Source organism: Propithecus coquereli, unplaced genomic scaffold (assembly GCF_000956105.1).
Source record: "Propithecus coquereli isolate 6110/MARCELLA unplaced genomic scaffold, Pcoq_1.0 Scaffold86, whole genome shotgun sequence".
NCBI classification, from domain to species: domain Eukaryota; kingdom Metazoa; phylum Chordata; class Mammalia; order Primates; family Indriidae; genus Propithecus; species Propithecus coquereli.
The window spans coordinates 4,621,803-4,637,693 of record NW_012154840.1 but is presented as its reverse complement, the minus strand read 5'-3'; the positions used below and the strand labels follow the sequence as shown (position 1 = coordinate 4,637,693).

Sequence of the window (15,891 nt, the reverse complement as noted above, 5' to 3'; positions counted from 1 at the left end):
GGTGGGGGGTGGGGAACCAAGGGCAACACACGTAACCTAAATGTATGTACACCCATAATTTGCTGAAATAAAAAAAAAAAAAAAACAAAAAACCTGACAAACCTTTAGCTAGACTAATAAAAAAAGGGAGAAGTCCCAAATAAATGAATCAGAAATGAAAAAGGAGACATAACAACTGAGACCACAGTAATACAAAGAACCATTAGAGACGATTATGAACAACTATTCACTGACAAATTGGAAAACCTACCAGAAAGGGATAAATTCCTGGAAACATACAATTTATCAAGATTGAACTATGAAGAAATAGAAAACCTGAACAAATCAGTAATGAGTAATGAGATTGAAGCCATAATAAAAAGTCTCCCATGAAAGAAAAGCCCAGGACCTGATGGCTTCACTACTGATTTGTACCAATCATTATAAAGAAGAACTAATATCAATTCTACTCAAACTCTTCAAAAAATTGAAGAGAAGGGAATACTTCCAAACTCATTCTATGAGGCCAGAATTATCCTGATACTACAGGATATCACTATAAAAAGAAAACTACAGGCCAACATCACTGATAAATACAGATGTAAAATTCCTAAAAAAATTACTAGCAAACCAAATTCAACAACACATTAAAAAGATCATTCCCACGATCAAGTGAGATTCATCCTAGGGATGCAAGAATGGGTCAACATAGGCAATTCAGTAAATGTGATACATCACATTAACAGAACCAAGCACAAAAACCATATAATCATTTTAATAAATGCTGAAAAACCATTTGATAAAATTCAACATCCCTTTATTATAAGATGCCTCATCAAACTGTGTATAGAAAGAACATACCTCAAAATACTAAAGGGCATATATGACAAACCCACAGTTAACATTATAATGAATGGGGAAAAATTGAAAACCTTTCCTCTAAGATCTGGAACAAGATTAGAATGCCCACTTTCACCATTTTTATTCAACATAATACTGGAAGTCCTGGCCAGAGCAATCAGACAAGACAATGAAATAAAATGTATCCAAACTGGAAAAGAAGTCAAATTATCCTTGTTCACAGATAATATGATCTTATATTTAGAAAACCCTAAAGACTCTAGTATAAAACTGTTAGAACTAATAAATGTGGTAAAGTTGCAAGGTATAAAATCAATATACAAAAATCAGTAGAATTTATATATACCAACAGTGAACAATCTGAAAAAGAGATCAAGAAAGCAATCCCACTTATAATAGCTACAAATAATATAAAATACCTAGGAATTAATTTAACCAGAGAAGTGGAAGATCTATACAAGGAAAACTATAAAACACTGATTGAAGAAATTGAAGAGGACACCAAAAATGGAAAGATATTCCATGCTCATGGATTGGAAGAATTAATATTGTTTAAATGTCAATACTACCCAAAGCAACATATAGGCCAATGAAATCCCAATCAAAATATTAATCACATTGTTCACAGAAATAGAAAAACAATCCTAAAATTTATATGGAACTACAAAAGAGCCTGAATAATTAAAAGAATCCTGAGCAAAAAACAAAACTGAAGGCATCATACTACCTAACTTCAAATATACTACAAAGCTATAGCAACTAAATCAGCATGGTATTGGCATAAAAAATGACACACAGACCAATGGAACACAATAGGGAAACCAGATATAAACTCACCTATTTACACACCACTCATTTTTGACAAAAGCACCAAGAACATACAATGGGGAAAAGATAGTCTCTTCAACAAATAGCTTTTGGAAAACTGGATAACCATATGCATAAGAATGAAACTAGACCCCATCTCTTATTATATACAAAAATAAAAACAAAATGGATTAAAGACTTAAATTTAAGACCTGGGAACTATGAAATGACTAGAAGAAAACATTGAAGAAATGCTCCAGGACATTGGTCTTAGCACAGTTTTTCTGTGTAAGACCTCAAAAGCACAGGCAACCAAAGCAAAAATAGATAAATGGGATTAAATCAAGCTAAAAAAGCTTCTGCACAGCAAAGGAAGCAATCAACAAAGTGAACAGACAGTCCACAGAATGGGAGAAAATATTTGCAAACTCTCCATCTGACAAGGGATTAACAATCAGAATATATAAGGAGCTCGAACAAATTCAATAGCAAAGAACCAAATAATCTGATTTTAAAAGGGACAAAAGATATGAATAGACATCTCTCCAAAGGAGACATACAAATGGCCAACAGGTAGATGACACAATGCTCAATATCACTAATCCTCAGGGAAATACAAATCAAAACCACAATGAGATATCATCTCACCGCACTTCAAATTGCTTTTGTTAAAAAGACAGGGAATAGTGTATGATGGTGAGGATATAGAGAAAGGGGAACCCCCTAGGCTAGGTGCGGTGGCTCATGCCTGTAATCCTAGCACTCTGGGAGGCCGAGGTGGGAGGATTGCTTGGGCTCAGGAGTTCGAGACTAGCCTGAGCAAGAGCGAGACCCTGTCTCTACTAAAAATAGAAAAAATTAGCCGGGCATGGTGGCTCACACCTGTCGTCCCAGCTACTCGGGAGGCTGAGGCAGGAGGATCGCTTGAGCCCAGGAGTTTGAGGCTGCTGTGAGCTAGGCTGACATCACGGCACTCTAGTCCGGGTGACAAAGTGAGACTCTGTCTCAAAAAAAAATAAAGAAATAAAAAATAAAAAGAGAAAGGGGAACCCTCATACACTGTTGGTGGGAATGTAAATTAGTACAGCCACTATGCAAAACTCTGTGGAAGTTCCTCATAAACTAAAAATAGAACCATCAAATGATGCAGCAATTCCACTACTGGGTATATATCCAAAAGAAAGGAAATCAATATATCAAAGAGATATCTACACTTACATGTTTATCACAGCACTGTTTACAAGCAAAATATGAAATCAAACTAAGTGCTATAAATGGATGAATGGATAAAGAAAATGTGGTATATATACATAGTGGAATATTATTCAGTCATAAAAAGATTGAAATTCTGTCTTTTGCAGCAGGATGGATGGAAATGGAGGTCATTGTGTTAAGTGAAATAAACCAAGCACAGAAAGAGGAATACTGCAGATTCTCATTCATATGTTGGAGCTAAAACAGTGGATCTCATGAAGATAGTATATCAGTGGTTATGAGAGGCTGGAAAGGGTAGAGGGGTGGAGAGGGATGAAGAGAGGTTGATTAATGGGTACAAATATACAGATAGAAGAAATAAGACCCTATGTTGGATACATCAATAGGGTGACTATAGTTAACAATAATTTATATTTCAAAATAGTTAGAAGAGAATAATTTGAATGTTCCTAGCATAAAGACAAATATTTAAGATGATGGACAGCCTAATATCCTGATTTGGTCTTTTCATATTATATGAATGTATTAAAATATCACATGTATCCCCAAAATATGTACATTTATTATATATCAATAAAAAAATTTAAAAACCTCAGTGTAATTTCAAATTACTAGATTCCTTAGATTAATAATGTTAAGTAAAATAAGAATGGTTTCCTCATAGTGATATATCAAAAAACGAATGAATAAACTAGAATTTTGAAATCTTAATAAAATGAAAGTGCAACTTACAGAATGGGAGGAAATATTTGTGAACCATGTATTTCATAAGGGATTAATATCCAAAATACATAGGAACTTGCAAAATTCAAGGGCAAAAAACTGATTAAAAATTGAGCAAAGGATCTGAATAGACATTCTTCTATAGAAGACATACAAATGGCCAACAGGTATGTGAAAAGGTGCTCAACATCACTAATCATCAGGGAAATGCAAATCAAAACTACATGAGATATCACTTCCCACTTGTTAGGATGGTTATTCTTGAGTCAAAAGATAAATATTGGTGAGGATGTGGAGAAAAGGGAACAATTATCCATTGTTGATGGGAATATAAACTAGTACAGCCATTATGGAAAACAGTATGGAGGTTCCTCAAATAATTAAAAATAGAACTACCATATAATCCAGCAATCTCTCTTCTGGGTATATACCCAAAGGAAATGAAATCAGTATCTCATAGAGACATCTGCACTCCAATGTTCACTGCAGTGTTATTCACAATAGCCAAGATATGGAAACAACTGGAGTGTCCGTGGAAGGATGAATGGGTAAGAAAATTGTGATACGCACACACACAAGGGATTATTATTAAGCATTAAAAAAGAAGGCAATCCTGCCATCTGCAACACCGTGGATGAACCCAAAGGACATTATATTAAGTGATATAAGCCACATATAGAAAGAAAAATATTGCGTGATTTCTTTATGTATGCAATCTAAAAAAAGAAAAAAAAGAGTTGAATATAGAGAAACAGAATAGAATGGTGATTACCAGAGGCAGGCAGGACAGGGGGATGGAGAAATGTAGGCCAAAGTGCACAAAGTAAACAGTTATGTAGGGTGAATAAATCTAGATATTTAAAGTACGGCATGGGGACTATAGTTAATAATACTGTATACTGGAAATTTTCTAATGGAGTAGATTTTAGGTGCTCTTATCACAAAAAAAAGGTAACTATGTGAGATGATGTACATGTTAAATTGCTTACCTGTAGCAATCATTGCACTAGGTATTTGTATTTCAAAACATCTTGTTGTACACCTTAAATTTTTACAATGAAAAACAAACAAATAAATAAATATACATTTAGAAAAAACAGAGTTACTCCCTTTCAAATGGAAATAGCCATAGCTCTGCTGCTGGAGTCTTTGTCAATGTCTCTGTTAAGTTTACTGCCTACAGAATATTGACTGTGGCTACCTCCTTTGGATTTTTAGGGATGCTGCATCTCAAATATAATAAATGTTCATGATCAAAGAGTTCAGCAACTAATTTTGAAAAAAGTAATGATTGGAAAATGGCACAGGCTTTATTACCTGCTGAAACAGTAAAATGACATAGAACATTCAGAAAGGCACCAGAGCCATAAAGATAAAAAAATATTGAGAAATGAGCCCTATAGGAAAATATTAAGGAACTAGGATTACTCTCTCCTCCCCTGGAGAAAGCTGAGGGGGTTCTTTGTGGGTTTCACATACAAGTAGGCTCTGATTCACAGCAGTATGCATTTAAGAATCATCCTGACAAGCATACCCAATTTATTATTCATGCCACTTATGACAGGCAGGGCCGTAGATGCCACCATTTGGAGGAAATGGATCCCAATTTGAATAGAGCAGAGTTATATTATAATCTCTAATTTTTATTATGTAAGCTAGAGGAAAATTTATAACGAGGACAAGCAGTAATAGAACAGACGTCTATGGATCATTTCCTCAAAAAGCTTAAATGTAGCCCCAAGTCCCTCCAAAGTTTTTAAAAAGGTGCCTGTTAAATTTTCTCAGAAGACTCTATGGATCTGTATATTTGTATATGACCAGTTATACATAGAAAATGGGAGCAACTAAGGATAATACAGAATCAACTGGACAAATAATACAGCATGAGAACTTGCATTAGAGAACAGTATAGTTTTCTAATAGTCAAAGCTGTTAGACACTGAGATGGGTTATAAAGGAGAGTTGTGGAGTCTCCTTCAGTGGAAAAAAACATCAGCTATTTGAGATGGCATAGTGGTCTTACTGAAGTTAAGGGTGGCTTATAGTATGATTTTATGATTTATGTAAGCAGCAGTTGAATGCTTCAGGTAACACGCAATCATAGCACTGTGTCTCATATATGCTTGTCCAAAAGAAAGACATGGCATTGTACCAGAAAAAACACAGGATTTGGAATCAAGATACCTCACTTTAAGTCCAAGCTCTACCTCTTTCTTGCTATGTGATCTTCGATAAGTTACTTAATATCTCTGAATCTTGGTTTCTTCAATTATAAAATGGGGATGGTATTAATAACAATGCTTACCTAACCTGACAGTTGTGAGGGTCAAAGGATATGAGGAAAAAGTATATGAAAGTACATTGTAAACTATATAATTATATACTAATTTTTATGATTGAATATTTTTCGAAAAAGTTTGGAATTGGAGACTGCTTTACCATGGAGTAATACAGAGGCACAAAAAAGGGTGAACTAATACCTCCTATATTATCCTGGATGGAGCTAGAGCCCATTCTTCGAAGTGAAGTATCATAAGAATTGAAAAACAAGCATTACATGTACTCACCATCAAATTCGTATTAACTGATCAACACTTACATGCACATTTAGTAGTAACATTCATCAGGTGTCAGGCAGCTGGCGGGGGAGGAGGGGATGGGTATATACACATCTAATGGGTGTAGTGTGTACTTTCTGGGGGATGGGCACACTTGTAGCTCTGACTCGGGTGGCGCAAAGGCAATATATGTAACCAAAGTGTTTGTACTACTGTGATATTCTGAAATAAAAAAATTTAAAGACCCCTTTTCATGATATGATGCTACATCTACACTTAAAGTGTTCCACTTGCCAACACAAGGCTCAGATATGAATAGTTTTTTCCATAGTAGAGTTGTTTCAAACTAGGTTAAGACCTGACAAGTCTCTGATGTCTATTAGAGTTTGGGTTTTTAATACCAACACAAGAGTTCTTATCACTTGTGACTGCTGTAAGTAAAAGTCTATTTAGAAAGACTGAAGGCTGAAGGAAGGTAGGTCAAAATACAGTCAATTTTTCAATAGTCAGCAGGAGGAGGTAAGGGAGTTGCTTGTGTTGTTAGTTCTGTGGGCGAGACCTGTTTTCTTTTTTAACTATAAATTTAGGGCTGTTTTGTCTCTTCTTTAGTCCTAGTAATATGCTTTTCTATAAAACTGGACTTCTGAGTAGAGAAACTGGGCCTGGATAATCTAACTGGGCGAAAATTTAGAAAGGCTTGCTCTCTATCTCTGCTCCCACCCCAATGCTTTTCCATGTCCTCATTCAGCCTCTTTCGCCTCAGGTACAGTGTGTGATAATTGCAAGTTCCTACTCAAAATTGCTGCCAGGTACTGCATTATTGGGACCAGTAGCTAAAAACTACTCTCTGCTGGCTGGTATTAGCAACATATGCAAATGTTGGAGGCACAGAAGTAGGTATAGCAATAGGTGGAGACAAAGAATAGGGATGGCAATGGGGATATATAGCATGAAAACTTAACTTTTAATTCTTCACAAGAAGTCTCAAGATGACCCAATGACCTGGTGGGAGAAAGTTGGAAGGGTAAAGTTCTGTTTCCTTATTTTTCCTTTGCCCTTCTGCCTTTTAGAAAAGTAGACTACAAGCAGGTGTAGGCTTGCCCCCATTACTGTCTTTTATTTTTTAATGTGTTTAAACCATTCTAAAAGAGAATAAGATTTAAACAAAATTCAACCAATGTGAATGAAGTAGGGTAGAGAAAGGTGAACTGTTGCCCATTGATTGAATTACAGCTTCACATTCAAGCAAAGCACGAGTGATCACCTGGCAGGATTATTTACAAGCAGGCACAGCACTGTTTATTATGTTTCCTGATTTATCTGACTGGTTATATAAATCATGGTATCACAAAGCTAGTAAGCAACCTGCCAAGCTGCCATGTAATACTACTGAAGCTACCATGTTTGCTAAACAAATCTGGCCATACTTCCCCTCTTCCAACCAGAGGGCATGTATGAAGTTGATACGCTTATAAAAATCTTTCTGGACACTATTTACTCACCATGTTACACTGGCTATATTAACATGGACTTTATAGTGCTTGGTCTGCTGGCGCAAGACTTGCTTCCGATCCTACTTACCTTGGTTGTCATCCTCATTGTCTTCCCAGGGTTCTTCATTTGCTAGTAGTGGGTTCTGTGACTCATTCATAGATCTCATAGGGAAGGAGTGTCCATCACCAGGGCTGATGGAGAAAGAATGGCTGTGAGCTGCTGCAGCTGACATAGACTTTCTATGAAGGCCATAATCCTCTTAGAAATAGGATGGGGGCATTTCTTAGGAATATTTAAGCTTATTGTCTAAAGCCATGGTGGAATATGCTCTTACAATAGCACTGCTCTCAATTTCCATATCTCGTTTGTTTGTCTGCATCGCTGTTGAGTGTTGTTGTTTGTAAGCAACTCTTTAACTTGCTTCCCACAATGCCCAGTATGGCAATATGCACACAAAGCAAGCTTTATAAATATCATTTAATGATGATGACCCCAATTTATATCCCATTATCTTATTGCTTTGATTCTAAATTTTCAAGAAAGATGAGCAGACTCAGAATCATTGAATACAGTGGAGATAAGCTGCTGTGAATTGGTGAGAGATAATGGTTGAGTGCCCTGTTATTTATTTGGCTTGCATGGCAGAAAGGTTATTAAGGAACTAGGGGAAAGAGCAAGAGTGAGGCATCTCTGGAGTGTAGATTTTGGGGGCAGTTATCCACATATGGGGATCCCACTTTGTGGATATCTATGGTAAGCTAGGGTCACCTCCCTGGTTAATCTCTGGCCATTAAGGGATGGGATACATTGGAAGGAACTGAGCTGGCTCTGGCTAGAGTGGGTTATAGTTTGAACATTTGAGTCTATATATCTGAATGCATTCCAAATTTAAATCTGAGTTACTTTTGGATAATTCATTCGATATTACCTATTTCTTTTCTCCTGTTCATGAATGTACTTAATTGAAAGTTGACAGATTTTTATTGACAGTACTCTACAGAGAATGTAAGTAAATGGGCTTTGATTATTTTTGTTTTTGTTCTTTATTCCAGAGAAGGCTCCTTTTATAATAGATCTTCCTTTGATGTGGTGATGGTGTGTTGCATATTTGTGTGTGTATATGTGTGACTGGGGTATAAATAATGCTGGTAACAGTTATTAATCAATATTACCCACTGACATAGTTTTGTCTTGTGATTCATAGACCAGACAGTAGGATATACTACATCTCTTAAATAAGTGAGCCTGTCAAATATTGACTCGTGCAAAGAAAACATCAGGGCAATGAGTGCTGGGGGGTGGGGGGAGAAATTTTTCCTTAATTATCATCCTACCCCAACAAAGTTTCCTCAAATAAGTGAAATGGAATGTATCTCTGTTGGAGGAGGAGCTCTAAAGGAGGCTGCAGGAGGGCTGTAAACAAGCTCTACTCCAGAGCTATTTTAGTTGATGGTGGTTCAATCTGATTCATGAAGTCACTTGGAGGACACAAGCTCAGCTCTGTTCATTTCTCGTTCACTGCTTTCCCTGCATTTTTTGTTGCAGTTCTAAGAATTACCTACAGTCTCTAAATCAATCTTTGTTTGTTCCTGGTTTTTATTTTAATTTTGTCCTTCATAAAAATAATATTAGCATTTTACCCCAAAATATGAAAAATAGAGAAAACAAAAATAATTTCTAAAACTATTGCCCTTACCACTTTTAGCATTTTTGTATATTTCTCTTCTGTTACTTTCCTTCTATAAATATTTATTTACATTTATAATCACAGTGTACATACCATTGTGGATTTTACATTTCTCACTCAAAAATATAGTAAGCATTTCCCTTCACTGTGACATAGTCTTTATAACCATTACTTTTTGCAACATAATATTCCATCCAGTAGAGATAGATAGATAGATATGTACATATATACATATTTCTCCATCCCTATATTGTTGGATATTTAGGTTGTTTCCTAATTATCAACTGTAAATAATGCTGTGATGAACATTTTTGTGCATAGTTTATCTCTGTCCTTAGGGTAGATTCCCAGATATGGAATTACTGGGATGATGGACATGTAGATGCTTATGGTTTTTGGATAGATATTACCAAATTCAGTTCTAAAAGATTGGTTCCAGTTTATGCTGCCACAAACTAGCATGAGAATGTCTATTTTATCATACCCTTGCCTCCTTATTTGTCTTTACTAACCTAGAAATGAAAACTTGGGGAATAGAGTTTCACATTGGACTGATATTTGCTGTATACTACAATCAAAATTGAATTTGCTGCTTCAAGGCATGGTCCAGCATCAACTTCTTACAATGGTAATATTTACCTACCTGGACCCAATAGGTATTAACCAGAACTTCTTGTTATCTCCAAACACCTGCTGGATATTCTTGATGAAGCCAAGGTTGAACCCATTTTTCTCTGGGCCACTTGTAAACACTGGAGTGCAGAAGGCCTCTGGGGCAGGGTAGGGGAGTTGAAGAAAAGAGGAAGAAAGCAATAAAGGAAAAAATTTCAGCACAGTCATGATTTTACACTTCTCTATGAATATGATTTCATTCTATGATATCTTTTTTAAATTTATTTTTAGTGTCATCATCGGCAATGGAACTATGATATCTTTTTGCTGTGGTAGCATAGGCCCCTAGTTCTTAGTTATTGCTAAAGTACTTAGTAAATACCAGTTTAATCACGTAGTACAAGCTAAGCTTGTTATTCAATATAAAGAATTATTTTAATAGAATCTCTTAATAAAAAGGCAGGGGAAACACACGATGGTAGAGATAATTAAGCAGCCGTGGGGGTAGTATGTATTTTGTACTGCTGGATTTAAGGAGTAAAGGAACAGATTTAACAGCACTTTACTTGATTCTAAGTGGCAACGACAGCTAAATAGTTGCCATCTTTAGAGCTGGGACCAAAGTACTGACACATAGAGAGATGGTAATGATATTGATTTTGTTGTGAAACATTTCAGAAATGAAGATGTTCATGCTGAAGCTTACAGTGTAAGAAACTGAGTTTTACTCCAGATAAAATGTCAATGAGTGAACTATAATCACTTCAAAGACTATGAGGAATTGGACCATGTTAGTGCACATTATTTTTAGACACACATTTATCCCATTAGGCAAACACTTTCACTGTTGGACTTTGGCTGAATCTGACTACTTCCCATTCGTTCTTCATTTTCAGACTGTTATCATGAAGCTTTTAGTACTTTTCTACTTTCCAGCTGACCTCTAAAAGAAACGTGTTAATCTACCACCCTAGCAAGTGCTATCTATATATTTGATTAAGAAAATGGGTGCAAATACTTCCTTAGCTGTTAGCATTATTAGCAAATAAATTTCCAGAGTTTAGTGGCTTTTGCACTAACTTTCCTCAAATCTATCCTAGCTAAACATTCAACATTTGGACACTTTCTCCTCACTCCTTGTGTACTGATTTGTATATCATGTAAATATTTGTTTCACCATAGATGAAAAAAAATGTTGTACTGGAATCCATGAGAAATATAGTTCTCCAAATAGCAGCCTAGTGAATAGAGTAACTGACAGAAAATATGTTCATCTCTTGTACTCATTTTCTAGAGACTCATTTGTTCGATGTGTTTACCTCATGTCCACAGTCCCTACACAGCTTCTTGATGATTATAGATATTCATCGATTTGATTGTTTTTTCTCAAGCCTTTTGGATTCTTGTTTTTGGTTTGGATTTTTTTCTCAGGACTCTTACTTTTGGATGTGCTTAATAAATTAGATTCTTCTATCTTTATTGACCTCTTCATTCTGACACGCCCTTCGTACTGATTCTTTCCTTCATTTCCTCATGTGAACATCTTTTAGAAAACTTCTGAGCTATAAATCTGGGGAGCTATTATCCAATATGCACTACAAAGAGCAATGGTCATTTTTGGTTTTGTGTGGGGTTTCATTCACTAATGCTCTTATTAGTCTGTAAGCTTTATTCACTATGGCTCTCTAGTTTGGTAAAATGTATTTCCATTTGTCTCAGTTTAGGGGCTAAGGGGTGACCCTGCAGCTAAATTGCTTCATTGGAAGTTTTTCTCTTCCTGGAAAACAATCCACAGGCCACTCTGATACACAGTAATATGTTTTTTCCTAGTCTTAATATTCAGTCTTACCTAAGGTGGTTTTGTTTCTGCTGACAAGCCAACAATGGTAACCAAAGAGAATCACAAGGCTGACAAAAAACATGCAGGCCACAAAGAGGAGAAAAAGGACATGGAACTTAGAGCGAACACTGGGCAATTCCCCCTAGAAAAGAAATAATAAACAAACAAAACAAAAGATTAAGGTGGTAAAGCTTGGCTAGTTTTCCTATATAGGTTAGTATTAATAGTTTTTCACATGTATAAAATGTCTAGCTGTAATTTAAAAAATAGATTTTGTAAAAAGAAATAGATTTTGTAAAATTCTTACAAAATGGTTCTTTTTGCTGACGACCATAACTCATTGTGGATATGATCTCAGCCTACAAGCCTAAAATGGATCCTTGCTTAAGTGCAGTTCAGTATAAAATAGAGTATATAATGTACCAATTAGAAAAGGATAATGTGAAAAGGGTATACTCAGGCCGTGATTGGCACACAACCTCTTAAAGCTTGTATTCCATTTATTTTGAGATCTTGAAGCCATATGGTCATCCTCTTGTCTCAAGGTGGGCTATTCTGGAATTCCTTACATGTCATGTTTCCTTGGACATATGTGTATTGAAAATGTCACTGCAATGTATGTAGGAAGTTAAAAATAAATAGAATTTTAAAATGTTCAACCTGTAAGTCATGACCTGATTTTAAAGCTGTTGCAAATTTTGTGTGGTTGTTTTTGCTAGCTGAAGTGGAATGTGCTGGTATATTACATCCTGTGGAACAGCTGTTTAGACAGTAAAAATCAAGCAAGATTTTACAGGCAATTGTAAAAGTAGGTGGTTAAATACTTTTATAGTTATCTGGGACAACTTATTTTCCATGTGGCACCAGCTTTTTTTTTTTTTACATGCAGCCTAGACTAGAATGAATGTTCTAAAGGTCTGTAGCATGCAGAGCATATAACATTTTGTCTTCTGAAGGGAACCTAAGAAAACATTTTCAATTTTGGAGTGAGCAGTTGGAGAAATGACTATTATTTATTTCCTCTTTTCCCATGATGATTATTGTTTTGGTGTGATGAATCACTTTGAAATTTTTCCAAATGCTCTCTAGTAATAAAGTTAAAAGTGAGTCTAAGTGAAGTGGACCTTAACTTCCAAATGCAAGAGTAATTGGGGGGCGGGGAGTAGAACCATCTACTCCAGTTTGGAAGGAGAAAGTTAAGGTTTGGCAACACTTGGAAAGTTCAGATAGTACAGATTTTTTCTTCTCTCAGAGAATATTTTTATTCATTTTTATGTAAGGAAATATTGGGAATCTTCCAGGATGTATATGTTTGAAGGATGCAGAGAAGTGGAAGTAAGCCAGTCAGATGCTTTTAGCTGAGGGGAGGTCTCAGTGAAAATTGCATGGGGGCAGAGTAGCCCAGAAAATAGCTACCTCAAGGACTTCAACCTTCGGGAACCTTTATCTGAAACTCTCCTTTTAAAAAATTTTAAAATATCAGTATTACGTTTATTATTTATTCATAACATACCTGAAGTGAGAAAGTCAATGTAAGGGACACAGGAGACAAAAGTAAGTTGACCTACTGAAAATATTAATATGCCACAGCTTTAAGTTTAACATAATTTAAGTTATAAATTTTTTTCCACTACCTTGCTAAGTGTGTTTATTACTTCTATTACTTTATCTTTTTCCTTTCTAAAATATTTTAATAGATTTAGACGGTATAAGTTGAATTCTGTTACATGTCTACATTGTATAGTGGTGGACTCTGGTCTTTTGGTGTACCGATCAACCGTGAAACTCTCCTTTTTGAAATTATCCCTCTGCAAAATCTTGCTCTAAGCACCCCAATTGAATTAGATTGATTTTTGTTTATTTTGAATTTATAGAAAAGATTCCATGTATTGCTTTGTAGTAGTTTTTGCCTTGACTGGGATTTTGCTTTCATAATCTCTACTTTCTGAGAAAAATTTTAAAGCTTAAAGCTCACATTTATTTTACTTCTTATTTCTCACATTTAAATGGGCAGTAGGAAATGGCTGGGCATGAGGGACTGAAATAAAGTCAGTCCACACCCTGTGTAGCTGAGCTGGAAGTCTCCCCCAACCCCAATTACTCTTGTAGAACTTTCTTCTGCTTTCCAAAGCATATCTGCTGTGTTGTTCCTTTATAGAATTCTTAATATTAAACTTTTTTTGTTAGAAGAGGGGGTGACAGCCCTATGTTCAAAAATACCTTCTCAGAAGATAACCAAGCTAAATCGCTCAAAGCAATAACTCCCAGAGACAGTTCAGAGGAATACTGGTAGAATAACGCTATTATCTTGTTTCTAAAATAATTCATAGTCTCCGTGAAGAGATTCATGGCCCAGTGCGAAAGGTGTGTATTACTACTTTTTGCATGAGGCAAAGATCAATCTCTTATTAAAGTAGCTATTTTTTAAATTAATATTGAGAGGAGAGAAATAATCTGATGGTCTTCTGAATTCTTTATTCCAAAGGAACTAGAGTTTCTTCATAGCAGAACAATGGGCAGTAGAATAGTGTGTAAGATCGCTGGGCTTAGGATCAGACTTAGATAAAAGTCCTGACTTTGAAATTTACAAGCTGGGTGATCCTGGGCAAGTTGCTTAACTACTAAGAGCCTCAGTTTTATTATCTTTGAACGAGACTAGTAATTCCTGCCTTGCCTACTTCATAGGGCTGTTATGAGGATCAGATGAGTTAATGGATATGAAAGTGCTTTAAAAACTGTGAAGTGCCATACAAATGGAAGTTGCTGTTCTTAGGGACACAGCATGTCACCTCGATACATGGCTTTTAAAATACATGGCAGTGTTTATGTTTTATTGTAAGGGGAGTTTAAAATTAAACTGAGAAAGCCAACCCTAAACCACACTAAAGGGCTCTCTGGCTGGAGAGACTACAAAGAAACATTTACCTGAACTGCCGATGCCCTTTTCCTTATGAGGGCAAGCCAAGACAGGTTTCCTCGTCTCTCATCTGTTGGGCATGAGCTAGTCTATTGTGGGAAAAAAAGTGGGGGAATAAGAAAAGGACAAGGCTATGTTTACCCCTGGTATTGCTTGTGAATACTGGCACATTTCTGGAGATTAAATCATATCCGAATATCATCTTTCAAGAGAGAAAAAAAGCATACAGCACCTGGCTGGCATTGTGGTATTTGATTACTGGCTAGGATGGCTAAAGGCAAAATGTGGGAAATGCAATATTGTTTACTCTATTATGAGGGTAAAAGGTGGTTCTTGAACAGTTGACTACTGTTAGGGACCAAGAAAGGTCTGTAGTGAGGACCAAGGCTGATACTTTCACAGCCGATTGGCTGCAACAGATTTTCTTCACATTTCAGGGAGTAGCTTGGCGTGCAGATACAATGCCAAAGGCAGGGTCGTGGAAACCTGAGCAATAGAAAATAGATCCTGTGCTGTGGAAAGGGGCCAAGGAAGAGACGGCAAGATGAGTAGCATGGTGAAGCATTTCATATTTGAAGAAAATGTATGAAAAACTTCATTTCTGCTTATACTTTTGTTGGTGTCTCTGAGTTGGTGATTTTTTTATCCACTATATAATTCCTTATTCTTAAAGTTATTAAATATCTGAACTGATTAGGCAAGTTGAAGGGAAAATGAAAAGCACACATTGCTATAATTTTCTACACTATATTTTTTACACTAGTAGGGACTGAAATACTACTTGATAATTTAAATATTCTTAGCTATTTAGGTTCTTACTGCCTGCCCTTTCTCCTTTTTCTCCAGTTTATTATAATTTGCATTCTGGTCACAGGATTCATGTTCTTTCCCTACAGCTTTACCTCTCCATTTGAGGTGAGACATTCCTGTTATACAGGCTCTTGTGCAATTCCTAAAGTATTAACTAGTAGCTCTGCTCACATCTTTCTCTTGCTATTCAGGTTCGGTTTGAACAGCCCTCATCACAGATATCTTAGTAATTGTACTAGAGTTGTGGGGAAGGGATATCTTCTAGAGTCCACTAGCATAAAATAAAAAACGAATATATTTTGCTATATTTCTGCCAGACCCTATACACATTTGTAACTGGAAAATCTGCTTTAAGTTTGTCTTTTCTAAATAAATGGATATGATTGAT

At 35.9% G+C, this 15,891-nt stretch overlaps 1 protein-coding gene across 1 annotated transcript in view; it reads right to left on the bottom strand.

The window, feature by feature from the left end:
• ZDHHC15 (zinc finger, DHHC-type containing 15) overlaps nt 1–15,891 on the bottom strand; it is a 104,309-nt gene that overhangs the window by 23,961 nt on the left and 64,457 nt on the right. Inside the window, exons 8-10 of the mRNA XM_012664092.1 lie at nt 11,786–11,918; nt 9,968–10,094; nt 7,725–7,828 (exon numbers count right to left, since the gene is read on the bottom strand). Of these exons, the coding sequence (XP_012519546.1) occupies nt 7,725–7,828; nt 9,968–10,094; nt 11,786–11,918 (364 nt within the window). The remainder of the gene's footprint in view (nt 1–7,724; nt 7,829–9,967; nt 10,095–11,785; nt 11,919–15,891) is intronic.